A 12,627-nucleotide genomic window follows, 5' to 3' on the forward strand; every position below is an offset into this window, starting at 1 on the left:
ACTAGAATATCATGACATTCTGGAGCTGGAAGTTAAGACAGCTAAGGGAGGAAAGCAAGGACTCAGGCATTCCATAAGGGTAGTAGCTTAAGGTTTAAACCTTTCCCTTAGGTCATAGGTCCCACCTACTGTGCATTTGAATAGTAGGTTTCTCTCACCAAAGGAAATTTGTAAATTCTTGGATCAGGCAACAGGCAAAAAGAGTTAAGAGCAATTGAATAGGGTGTTTTCACACCTTCTTTACCCAATATAGGATGAGACAAAATCAGAATAAATCCAACCGTAATATATTTTGAGTCAGGGACATATGAAGGGAAGTAGCTGACCAAAGTGAGAGCCTAGGGGAATAAAGGGGTAGAGAAAAATGCATAAGGTTTGAGCTGAACAATCAGGAAAATGGAAAGCAGGTTCAGCAAGGAAGCTATAAGGGAGAAAAAGCAAAATCCTACTCCTCATGCAAAACCCACTATTCAAATGTACAAAGAATGTAACCTATCACTTACCTCTCCATGAAAAGAGGGGCCAAGCAAACTTCAAAACAAAAACGAACTTTAATTACATTAGAAAGTAGAGAATACTTTGGCTACAAATCAGTGGTATGCTGGACATGATAAAGAGCTAACGTCTTTAGGCAACCTGAGCAATGGTTAGAACGAATGTTCCTTGCGTTAGGGAAAGCAATTCACAGTAAAGGTAAAGAGAAACCAACTTTCCACAATTTTTCTTTCCTTTGGGGAGGAAGGAGAGAGTAGAGCAACCTAAGAGCACTAGACTCTTTGCACCTGAGTTTTTCAAGGTCGGTAATACTTGCTCACAGGTTATGGCAAGAAAAATTTTGCTACTTAAATTCTTGTTAAAGCAGGAATGGCTCAACAGTCTGATAGTTATATAAAAAGGCATGTAAAACAAGGAGAACTAATAACATTTTCTAGAAGAAAAACATTTGTCTATTAAAAAAACTGGAAGAATGCAATACAAAATAATTATAATTTAGTAATGTGGAATAAATTTAATCTCAAATGGTGAGGAGAGGTATAATTGTAACAGATGATATTTCTTAAACTCTTCTTCACACTTAGCATGATTTTGGTAATCAGAAAAATGCTGATGTGCCTTTTAACTTAGAATAAAAGGTGACTGTAATCCTAGAGAAGCCAGAAGAATAAGTAAAGAGTAAGTAAGTAAAGAGAAACCATATACTGCTTATAACCTGAGGATATCTTCTAGAAGGCTAAGCACAGCTAGGGAAAAAAGGTAGAAAAGAAAACCTTCAATAAATTACTCTATAAACTGCCAGCAGAAGTCACAGTGGTTGTAGGAAAGTTCAACTCCACCAAATTCAAACCTTGGTTCAAGTATGTCTGTTCCAGGACAAGGGTCTGGAATTTGATGAGCAGCCATAAATCAAATAATTACTAGACTATGAATCAGACTTCCAGGGTAAAAGGCCTGGATCTGTTTCATTTTTCAGTATGTAAACAGGAGTAAAATTTTCTCGTCTGTAAAAATGGCGACATGGGCTTCCCTGGTGGCGCAGTGGTTGAGAGTCCGCCTGCCGATGCAGGGGACATGGGTTTGTTCCCCGGTCCAGGAAGATCCCACATGCCGTGGAGCGGCTGGGCCCGTGAGCCATGGCCGCTGAGCCTGCGCGTCTGGAGCCTGTGCTCTGCAACGGGAGAGGCCATAACAGTGGGAGGCCCGCGTACCGAAAAAAAAAAAAAAAAAAAAAAGTGGAGACAATATCACCTACAGCAAAGAAGGACTAGGCACTTACCAATCCTGCTTTTACTTCCTAGGTATAATGAAAAGTGTATTTCCCAACCTGTTGTGCACTTTGGCCTTAACCAGTCATAGGGCTCCAGACTATGTAATGTGGGCAAAAATGATATATCTACTTCTAAGCTTGGCCCCTAGAATCTCCTGAAAAATCCATAGCCCACTCTCTCTCTACTTGCCAACCGGCATAGCATCTAATAGAAGGACTCCAAGCAGCAGAAGGAACAAAGGAGCCACAAGACAGAAGAAGCCTAGAATCCCTAAGTAACCACCTGAAGGATAGCTGAATCCTTGAATCATCATTTTGTGAAGGATCTACACAGAGAGCTGCCTGACTGACCCCTCTCAGGTACCCCCATTTGACCCTGATTCCTGTCTGAGGAACTGAGTGAGAAACTTTTATTAAGTTCAGACACCAAGATTTCTGAGGTCATAACATATCCCAATACATCTCCTTCTTCCAAGTTCAGAGTGTAGAGATCCAAATGAGATAACAGAAATAAAAATTTTATCAGTACAAAGTTCTATAACACTGTAAAGGTAATATTAATGGAATTAAACCAGGCTAAAGACTATGCATTATTTTTTTGAAAACTAGATATCTACAATACTAATTACAATATATAAATGTTATTTAACAAGAGCTAGAAAACTACTCAATTTTTAACATAAAAAATCAGCAGGTTAATTTATCAGCAAAAACTGCTAATTCCTTCAAGGTACTGACTTCTTCAGGAAATTGGCAGGCTTACTCATTAAGTCAACATAAGTCAAACAGGTGCCACTTCACACCTTCCATTCTAAAAGAGACAGAGGTTGATGAGAGATATGGACAGAAACTAATTTACATGATAAAAAGAGAAGCCATAACTTTTAAGGAAAATATGAATACTTACAATTTGAAGATATACTAGTGGAATAAATATTAAGTCGACAGATACCGAAACTAAAAAGAAGTTTCTTCTGTCATACCCATGATTAACCTATCGTGGTATCTACACATCTATTCACTTGAATAGTTCTATTAAATAGCTATTCAATATAGTCACTCCCAAACCATCCTACACTATTCATAATTTTAAAAGTCCTCATAAGCCTCTCCCTTTAAATTTCTTCAAGTATTTTAGAGCCGATAATCTCAGAAGGCCCTCAGATCTTTCTCCTTCAACTCAGCCACATGGTTTAAAATGGTTTAAAATGCAAACTGTCGTTTCTGATCAATAATATTTTTACATAAGCAATTTAGCAGAGATTTTAGATTTTCTTAGTATTAAAACAGTATCATTTCATATCACAAAAGGTTGGCAAAACAATAATTATCCCAAAATGATAAAATCAATATTCTTATTCAACAGAGTTAGGCAACAACATGGAGCAATATAGCTTCATGACCTAAAAATTTCAGAATTAATATTAAAGAAAAATAGATGATCTTAAGAACACAGAGCAAAACAAACAAAAACAGAAAGGAAATGAAACTAACTACAGCAGAAGAGTAACTATTACTAGAAAATCCTGATTGGCATCCTTGGAACCTGATTTGGAATTAGAGACAGCATTAATTACCACTAAAGTTAATCTATTTATAAAAGCAAATCAAGATCACGAAAAACATCAACTTCACGTTTATTTTTGAAGGTTGAGCACCTCTTCAAATTAGCAATATATATACTTATGACACATACTTGTCAAATGAGTAAAGATTTTAAATATATTGTTCCAATATTAACAAAGAGAATCAGTTTTCAAGCTCTGAAGTTTTAGTTTTATAGAAACAAATGCAATGCAGATTATGTGAGAAAGTAGAAGTTGCCTATAGACTAAAAAGGCACATGACTGCAAAGATCTTTAAAGCCGAAAGAGACCTGGAAGTCTCCCTGGAGACTCATCATAAACAAAATCTACAAGTGTGCAATTCTTAGTAGAAAACAAGCTACCTTAATATGTATTTTACTTAGTTTATTAATTCAGATTCCTTTTATTTAGAATTAATGGTATTTTCCAGCAGATGTTCACCCTCTTTCATGATCTACGAAAAAGGGTTTTTGCTAAGCAAAAAAAGGAAGCAAGATTGCACAGGGCATAAACGTACACAGTTAAAAACTAGTCACAGATGATTTACTTTTTTCACTTATAAATAGCTTTGATGAAGCTTTTATTTAACTTTACTAAAACTTTAGTCATTATTTACTTTGCTAATAAAATACACATTTTTAAACTGCTGTTCTCTCACGCATTCCACACACGTGTGTGCCTATCAGTATTCAAAAAAACTTTTTAAGCAGTCTAAATAATATTTTCCTATTTAAACACTGATATGGAAAAAGTATAAAGCATTAGAGAAAAAGAATATACCTGAAACTAGAAAATAAATTTAAGCTTTATGGATAGAATTGCTTATTATTGGTCTTGCAATATATGAAATCATTACGAGGATAATAGCTATCCATTGCTTTCTAACTTCAAACGGTCTAATAAACAAAAGAAAACTGATATACAAATCAATAATAGAATTTGGTTATTTATTAGAGACAAATAATTGGAGTAAAACTATAGTCATGGTACCAAATCTATAATTTACCTTTCATAATTATACAAGATTGTGGCATGTATTTCTGTATGCAGAGTTTTACGGCTTTTGCCTCACTACGCCTCCTATATTTAACTTCTTTACTTTTGATTTTATTCTTTTATTGTACAAATTTCAGCAAGGTAACTTACCTCCTCTGCAGAAGGAGGGGACAGTAGTAAGCTTAAAGTGCAGTAAACAAAATTAAAATCCTACAAAACAACTTCATCGCCTCCTTACTAAATTAAAGTTTAAAATTATTTTCAGTAAAAAAAGGGCCCCTAATTCTCATAACTCTCAAGTAAGTCACCAATAATAGGATATGTGCTTTGAATCACTTTTTTCCAACAATGGTAAAAATATTTAAGCACTTCGATTTATAGTCTCTTCCTCTTGTTGACCAACTTTTGTTAAAGGTAACTAGAAAAGTCATGTGATAGTTCCAGTGGCCATGGACAGAAAGGGATAGAGAAGGAAGGGACTAAATTCTTGACCATGACCCAATTACCTTTGTACTAAACAGATAAACTACTAATATCTCAAGTAAGAGAAATAAGGAAGCTAGATTTTCCTCATTATTTTCTTTTTTCATGTTTTTAGAAAATTGGAATTAGCACTTAACTTCTAGGAAGTTAATCAGCCTGGTAAACTAAACAAAGATTTGAAAGTGCCAGTCAGAATCAGCCTATCCTTGCCTTACCTGCCATTACAGAGTAGCCATCGAGCAAGAGAATAGTGAGGTATAATCTTCTGCATGACACTGGCCATCACCATGGTAACAACCAGCTGTATACCTATCACACCCTGTGTAAAGAAACAAACAAACAAGTTTAACAATGAACGAATTTAGATTTGAGGACACTGCTGAAAAGCTTTCTATACATTTTGAAAATTATACTTTAAGAAAGATGGATTTACTACCAAAATACATATTATTCTGCCATTTAGGTATTCAAGACCACATATGTTTAAATTTAAAATACATGATCCCCTCTCATAATCCTCTACAAGTTAAAGTAGCATACACATTCAAAATCTATTCCCAAGAAACGTTCTCCATTACTTAAGTGTACCAAAATGAAGTGAAAAATGGTGATTTTGTTTTTTTCATCCTTCTCCAAAGTTACTCTATTCAACACACTTAAAACACTACCTTGGCTAGGTCTAAAAGCAGTATGCATTTTTTTAAATTCTAGGGTGGTAGTGAATGACTAAAGAGCATTAACTATAGTAAGTGTGATGGAAGAACTGGCCTGAAAGTCACTAGAAAAAAAATTTTAACTAATACTGTCATCACCAACTTCCAGTGGGTGGGCCTTCAACAAGGTCCAAAAATGCCCGTAGTTTGCTCTCATCAATCCCTCTCTTGTTCTCCGTAATACCTAATTCAAACCTTCTCCCATCTCCTCACACCTCCAACTTCCCTCAAACTTTTTTAAAAAATTCTTTTTATTGAAGTATAGTTGATTTACAATCACAGCAAAGTGATTCAGTTATACATACATACATATATACACACACGTATATTCTTTTTCATATTCTTTTCCATTATAGGTTATTTCAAGATATTGAATATAGTTCCCTGTGCTATACAATAGGACCTTGTTATTTACCTATTTTATATATAGTAACTTGTATCTGCTAATCCCTAACTCCTAATTTATCCGCCCCCCCAAACTTCTAACTCTCTACTCAGTAGAGAACACCTTCCAGTTCACAGAGAGAAAAACAACAGCATCAAATGAGAACTCTCACTTGCCATGGACAAGCTCACAATCACTTGCATCTGCACCCTTCTTCTTCCACACCCTCTAGAAATAACAGAGCATCTTCAGTATAAAGCAAATCCCTCTATCTATGCTTCAGAGCAAATCCTCTCATTGATTTTCAGGAAACTTAATCAATGAATAGCTTCCCTCCAGTATCTTCCTTAATCTCTTCTCTATTTAAATCCTTCCTATCAGCATTTTAACACCTTTCACCTTTCTAAAAAATACCAATAATTTTCTCTTATTCTACAGCCCTTCCCTTCTTCAAATACGTAGCCACTTTGCAAAAGACTTGTTTTCACTGTTTCTATGTTCTCATATGCCCACACAGTTCCCATCTGACTTCTGCTTCAGCCCATTCCATTAAAACACCTACAATCACAATCACTTCACCTTGCCAAATTATCCTTCCTTATCTTAAATCTCAGCAGAATCCCAACAAGGTCTACCAAATCCCTTGCTTTACTCCCACCTAGATGACCATTTCTTTATACTCCTCTTTGTTGGCTCTTCCTCTATCTAAGCAGTCCAAAAATAAAGTTGAATTCCTTCCTCAATGCCAAACAAGTGCATTTAAAAAAATGTTAAAATGTTTTTTAAAAAGTAGTATAGTTTATCTGGTTTAAGAGCATGGACTCTGGACCCAAACTGCCTGGGACAGAATCTGCCATCTACTGGCTGCATGCCTTCTGGACAGGTTATTCAAACATTCTGTACCTCTATTTCTCTTCTATAAAATGAAGCTAATAATTCAACCTACCTACTAATCAAGCTGTGGTTACTAATTGTGCCTGTTACAGAGTAAGCAGTCAATATGAATTAGTACTATTGTCATTATTATCACTACTATTGTGGGATAATTTTTTTTAATTTCAAGAATACAAGAGACTTTGCAAAAAATAACCAATGTTACTTCTATAAAAAATAAATTTAAAAAACAAAATAAATGGAATCATACCATAAAAAATGACATGTCTCCTAAGTGATAAAAGAACACAAAAAAATTTTGCAAACATCAGGTTTCATCAACTGTTCAATAGGTTGTACACCACTGTAACAAATGCACTATCATGATGTGGGATATTGATACTGGGGGAGGTTGCACACATGCCAGGACAGGGGATACGGAACCCTCTATACCTTCTGATCAGTTCTGCTACAAACCTAAAACTGCTCCAACAATATGAGATTTTAAGAAAAATCAAATCAAATTTATTCACAGAGAAACAATATAAACAATGTCAAAAGACTAACTGGGAAAAGGTATATGTAAATCATATCACAAAGGGATAATCCACTTGTTAGATATTATATAGAGTTCTTATAAATCAATTAGTAAAAGAACAAATGCCTAATTTAAAAAGAGAACAAAAATGTACTTACTGTTCTTTAAAAAAGTAAAATGGCTCTTAAACAGGACTGTTTTTAAAATGCCTTTGAAACCTGCCTCAACTCTGGTTTCACTGTGCATATTTTAATGCCTTAAATTCTATCAATTGGGTTAAGATTCAGACCATTTTTACATTCACCTAACATCAAAGGTTACATTTTTACCTTTTTTCTTTCACATTTCCTATCACTTGAATTTACTATCCTATTTTCTGTGTAGATTGTGATAGAAGTTCTGCAATCTCCATACAATGAATGCCGCTACAAAGAACTCTTTCAGGCAGAACAAGGCCAAGAAATACATTAGCAAGTAGGTCAGAAGGTTAGTCTATTTGAGATTATAGACTTAAAAGCAAAAGATAATTTTTTAGCCAGGGAAAGTTTTGTGGACAAAACTAGAACCTCAATCTAGCCTTGAAAGAAATGTGATAGTATCACAGTATCTTCAAGGTCATCTAGTACAATCTCTCATAAACATATATAACAATTTATTAAAGTGTAAACTCCTTAATAGCAGAAATCATATCTTAGTCACACCTAATAAATGTTACAGGTATTAAATGGCATTTCAGAAAGACTGATCTGGAAGATATATATATATGATGGACTGTGATGAACTGGGAAAAAGAGGCATCTTGCCAAACTCTCTCCTCTTACTCCAAATCACTAAGCATAAACTGCTGATAAACCCACTACTGAAGAATGTAAACCATGTGAAGGCAAAAACAATCAAAAATCAGCAAATTGGACTGACTAGAATTAAGAATAGCAACTAGGCTTCTGCAATGATCCAGACCAGAAATGATGACACTTTAAATTACTGTGGTTATCTCTGGTACTCAGAAGAAAAATGCATTTTAAGGATATTGTTGAAGAATTCAGAGACTGATGGTACATTGAGGCAAAGGAGGAACTAAAGAGATCAACCCCAAGAAAGGCAAACTCATTCTCAATGTTGTAGTTAATGTTTGACTAAAAAACATTCAATGGAAAAGTGTAACTTCACTCCATTCATTTACCTTACTATGCCATTTCCATCTTTTTAAATGAAAATACTTTCTCAAAACCTCATCTACATACTGGCTTAAATATATTGTATAATAGAAGTTTTCTTCCAACTTTCTAATAGAAGTCAATAAATCTTTCTGAGAATGAATCAGCTGTTAGGTGACTATATATGTGGTACTGAAAGAAAATATGTTGCTTTTTTCCCAATACAAGAATCTACCTAATTTTTTGGAGAAGTAATTTTTAAATTATATGGAATATATGTCCCCAAAGTTATTCCTTTTCATACATATTTAGAAAAGAGTCCTCGGAATATATTTTCAAAATGGCAACCATTTTATAGAATTATATGTTATCAATTTAATATATTATTAATACTAAACTTAGATCAATTTTTGAGACATTACTATACAATCGACAATTACAGTGTTCATGCCAGGGATTAACATATTAAAATATAAAGTACTCAATTCATTAACTAAGAGACACAATCATTTGAAATTTAAAAACAAGTCATTTAAATAACCTGCCTTCACTGACCAATTTAAATGTCTATGTATGTCTAAGTTTATACAAAACAGAATTTTTGAAATGTTTAAAAACCAAATTTCCTGAATATTTTTCATTATTTTTAATTAAAAGATAATGCTTAGGGGCTTCCCTGGTGGCGCAGTGGTTGAGTGTCCGCCTGCCGATGCAGGGGACACAGGTTCGTGCCCCGGTCCGGGAAGATCCCACATGCCGCGGAGCGGCTGGGCCCGTGAGCCATGGCTGCTGAGCCTGTGCGTCCGGAGCCTGTGCTCCGCAACGGGAGAGGCCACAACAGTGAGAGGCCCGCGTACCGCAACAACAACAAAAAGATAATGCTTAAGTAAATTTAAGCATAAACAAACATAAATTTCATAAGAAAAAACTATTAAACTGGGTAGATATGCGCTGAAACGATAAAGTCCATCATGGCTGAACTCTCAAACACACAACCATATGGGTCATTGACCCAAGTGGCCTTAATGGTTTTATTAGGGCCTCAAAACAATAACTTGACCAAAGAGATGGTTTCTGTCTGGATTCATTGCCCCTAGGCCCCAATTCTCTTGATAACCGGAACTGGGGAAAGTCAATTATGAAATAGCTCATAAGCACCCAAGTAGGGTGAAACACTGGGGCAACTTAGGTTTCAACCTTTCCACATCTATTAACCTGAGGCCATGAAGAGCAAGAAAAAGTTATTTGCCTTTAGTCTACAGAAGAATGATCATTTCAATTTTTGTTAGTAATCGTTTCTGGGTAGGTTAAAAAAATTCTTACCAAGGAAAATTAAACAATTCTCCAAGAAATAAAATATATCAAACAGCAGTATTTTACCTTGCTTGACAATAAAACTCCCCAAACTTAAAAACAAACATCTTGCAATTTATTTTTTAAGATTTTTTTTTGATGTGGACCATTTTTAAAGTCTTTATTGAATTTGTTACAATATTGCTTCTGTTTTATGTTTTGGTTTTTTGGCCGCAAGACATGTGGGATCTTAGCTCTCCGACCAGGGATCAAACACAGAAGTCCCAGCAATTTTAAAATTCAAACTTGGAACAATATTATGTCAACCTCGGCGGAGTTGACATTTTGTTTTGTTTCATTAAACTAGCTCTGCTGTTGACAACAGACTGAAACAAAGTATACATTGTTTAGCATCAGAAGGCAAATCAGCATACATACTTGGGACTCACACCACCCAAAGGGTTTTAATTATCACCCCCCTTGAATAAGTAAGAAGGGAAAAAAAAGAAAGAGGCTGTTACCCAATGATGTTGCTATTTTCGGTTTCTTAACTTTTTACATATTTTAGTGATAGCTAGACATGTTGAAACAGACTTCTTAGAGATGCTCAAATGATTTATACTGTAAAGAAGGGGCGAACTTTGTTATTTCAATCTAGATTCACATAAAACTTAGAATTCACACACTGAGCAGTTAAGCAAACCATCTCTGTACAATTTACAAATGAAGAAGTCAGGGTCCAAATAGCGAAGACCACAGAACTACTCAGTCACAGACTTATCCAGAACCCAGACCCCTAATTTCCAACCGAATGCACTAAGTCATTTCAGTGCATTCAATGAACATTTATCAAGTAACACACTTCAGGCACTGAACCACCTGCACACAATAGGGAGAAACAGCACAGTCCCTGACATCAATGAGCAACCAGTCCACTAACAGAGTAAATGGACCCTTACAATACAAAGTTATGAGACAACAGGTAGAGGATTCTATGAGAACACAGCAAGAGAGAAGAGAGAGAGAGAGTACTGAGGGCAAAAAGCTGTGAAAGGGGATTGTGGAAAGTAAAGCATGAGTCAAGACTCGGTGGAATCAGCTTGATGAACCATCAGTGATATCTGCTTCCCATAGGATGACAGTAGTCCAAAACCAGATACTAAAGCGCAAAACTTACAGGTTTAGAATTTAGCCTGGAAACAATAAGGAAACCCATGAAAAGTAATATAACCAGATCAGTATTTAAGAAAAGTTGCTCTGGATACCATGTAAAGACTGGATGAGGGATAACCCAGCAGCACTAAGACAACTGCCCAGGTATGAAAGGAGGAACTGCACTAAAGGTAGTAGCAGTACTGCAGGAAGGAGAGGTGCAGCCTCTCTTACGTTGGTGATAAGAACTATATAGAATCACTATATATTATAGTGACAAAGGAGTTAGGGTCTTGGCCAAACAATGTTAAAAATCTATAAATTCAAATTATGTCACTACAGAAATTATTTATTTATATCTATAAATGAGAAAAGCAAACAAAAATTTAATTAACAAATATAGGCTGTCTGCCTAACATACATCCAATATCTTACTGGCTATTATTAGAAACTTGGCAAAGGACTTCTGTGTTTCACTGACTATTATAACCCAAATACTCAGAGCAATGACATTTAGAATAATTCAACGTACATAGTAGGGTTGAAAGAATGAATGACACTACTACAAAACAATCTGTCTTAACAGAACTTAAAATCCAAGATTATCATATTAGGTAACAACAAATATTATTAAGACAATGTTGGAGCACAAAACTGCATAGTACTATGAAAAACAGTTACAAAAATTCAAAAAATTGAATACAAAAGTTTCATAGAGTGGATGAGTAAACTGAAATCAAGGAAGGGACTTCCAGGCTAAATGACAAATGTGAACAGAGTAACCATGGGACAGCAAAAAGCTTAACTCAACCAAAGCAGACTTTAATATATGACAAAGAATTGTGAGAAATCAGATGAAGACAGAATTTCAGATTGTTAAGAGTCTTAAAAACCAAGAGGAGGCATCGAGCTGAGGTGTCTATAAAGATCACCTTGGAAGGCTTTTTAAACAGTCAGGGGTAGGAAAATAAAATAATACAAGTAACATATAAGGAAAATTAGACACAGCAATATATTGAGCAATTAAAGAGAAAACCTAAGACTAAGGTAGAAACAGTTGAAACTAGGAAGGAAAGAACAAAACTAAAACTTGGTCAGTAGAAAACCAATCAGACTTTTGAGTGTGACTGACCACGAAGGAAAACACCTATAGAATAAAACAGGAATGTCTCAAAGGTTATTTCAGGATGTTTTAGTTTCAGTGACTGGCAGAATCCTAAAGCCACTGACAGAAAAGTTGTAGGCTGAAGGGAACTCAAGGAAGTGGACTAACAACCCTACCACAGGCCTCCCACCTTGGCTGTATCCTCAGCCATTCAGAACACACACAGAACATGTTTCTCTGGTGCAACCAATTCTACATCAGACAGACTGGCAATAATCAGATTTGTAAGAGTTCTAACAACTAATATACAGTGAAACATAAGCTATCAAGTGAATCAGATGCTCAAGTTCACTAAGTGCTCCACTCCATTACTGTCTTAATGATACACTGGAAGTCAAATTATAAACAGGCTGCTTGGTATGTAGTGATTCAGAGCAAAAGGCATCATTGAGGGATATTTCATTCACGTAGCAATGAAGTCTGAAGAAATACACAAAACAGCCCTCTAGAGTATAAAATACTCCAACACTAAATAGTTCTGGATAAGTATGTCCAATTCTGGCTATTTAAACTGCTTTTCT

General features: G+C 35.2%; 1 protein-coding gene across 9 annotated transcripts in view; it reads right to left on the minus strand.

Annotated features, from left to right (window-relative positions):
* Positions 1-12,627, minus strand: part of TMEM161B (transmembrane protein 161B) — a 69,441-nt gene that overhangs the window by 43,554 nt on the left and 13,260 nt on the right. For 6 of the 9 annotated variants that reach the window (XM_004321549.3, XM_073802281.1, XM_033852991.2 and 3 more), the window contains exon 2: positions 5,046-5,149. The exons of 2 other annotated variants lie outside the window; for them this stretch is intronic. In XM_004321549.3, the coding sequence (XP_004321597.1) occupies positions 5,046-5,149 (104 nt within the window). Of the gene's footprint in view, positions 1-5,045; positions 5,150-12,627 lie in introns of those variants that run through there. One more of the 9 variants, XM_033852992.2, reaches the window with a different exon arrangement.

This window comes from Tursiops truncatus, chromosome 3 (assembly GCF_011762595.2).
Source record: "Tursiops truncatus isolate mTurTru1 chromosome 3, mTurTru1.mat.Y, whole genome shotgun sequence".
Taxonomy (NCBI): Eukaryota; Metazoa; Chordata; class Mammalia; order Artiodactyla; family Delphinidae; genus Tursiops; species Tursiops truncatus.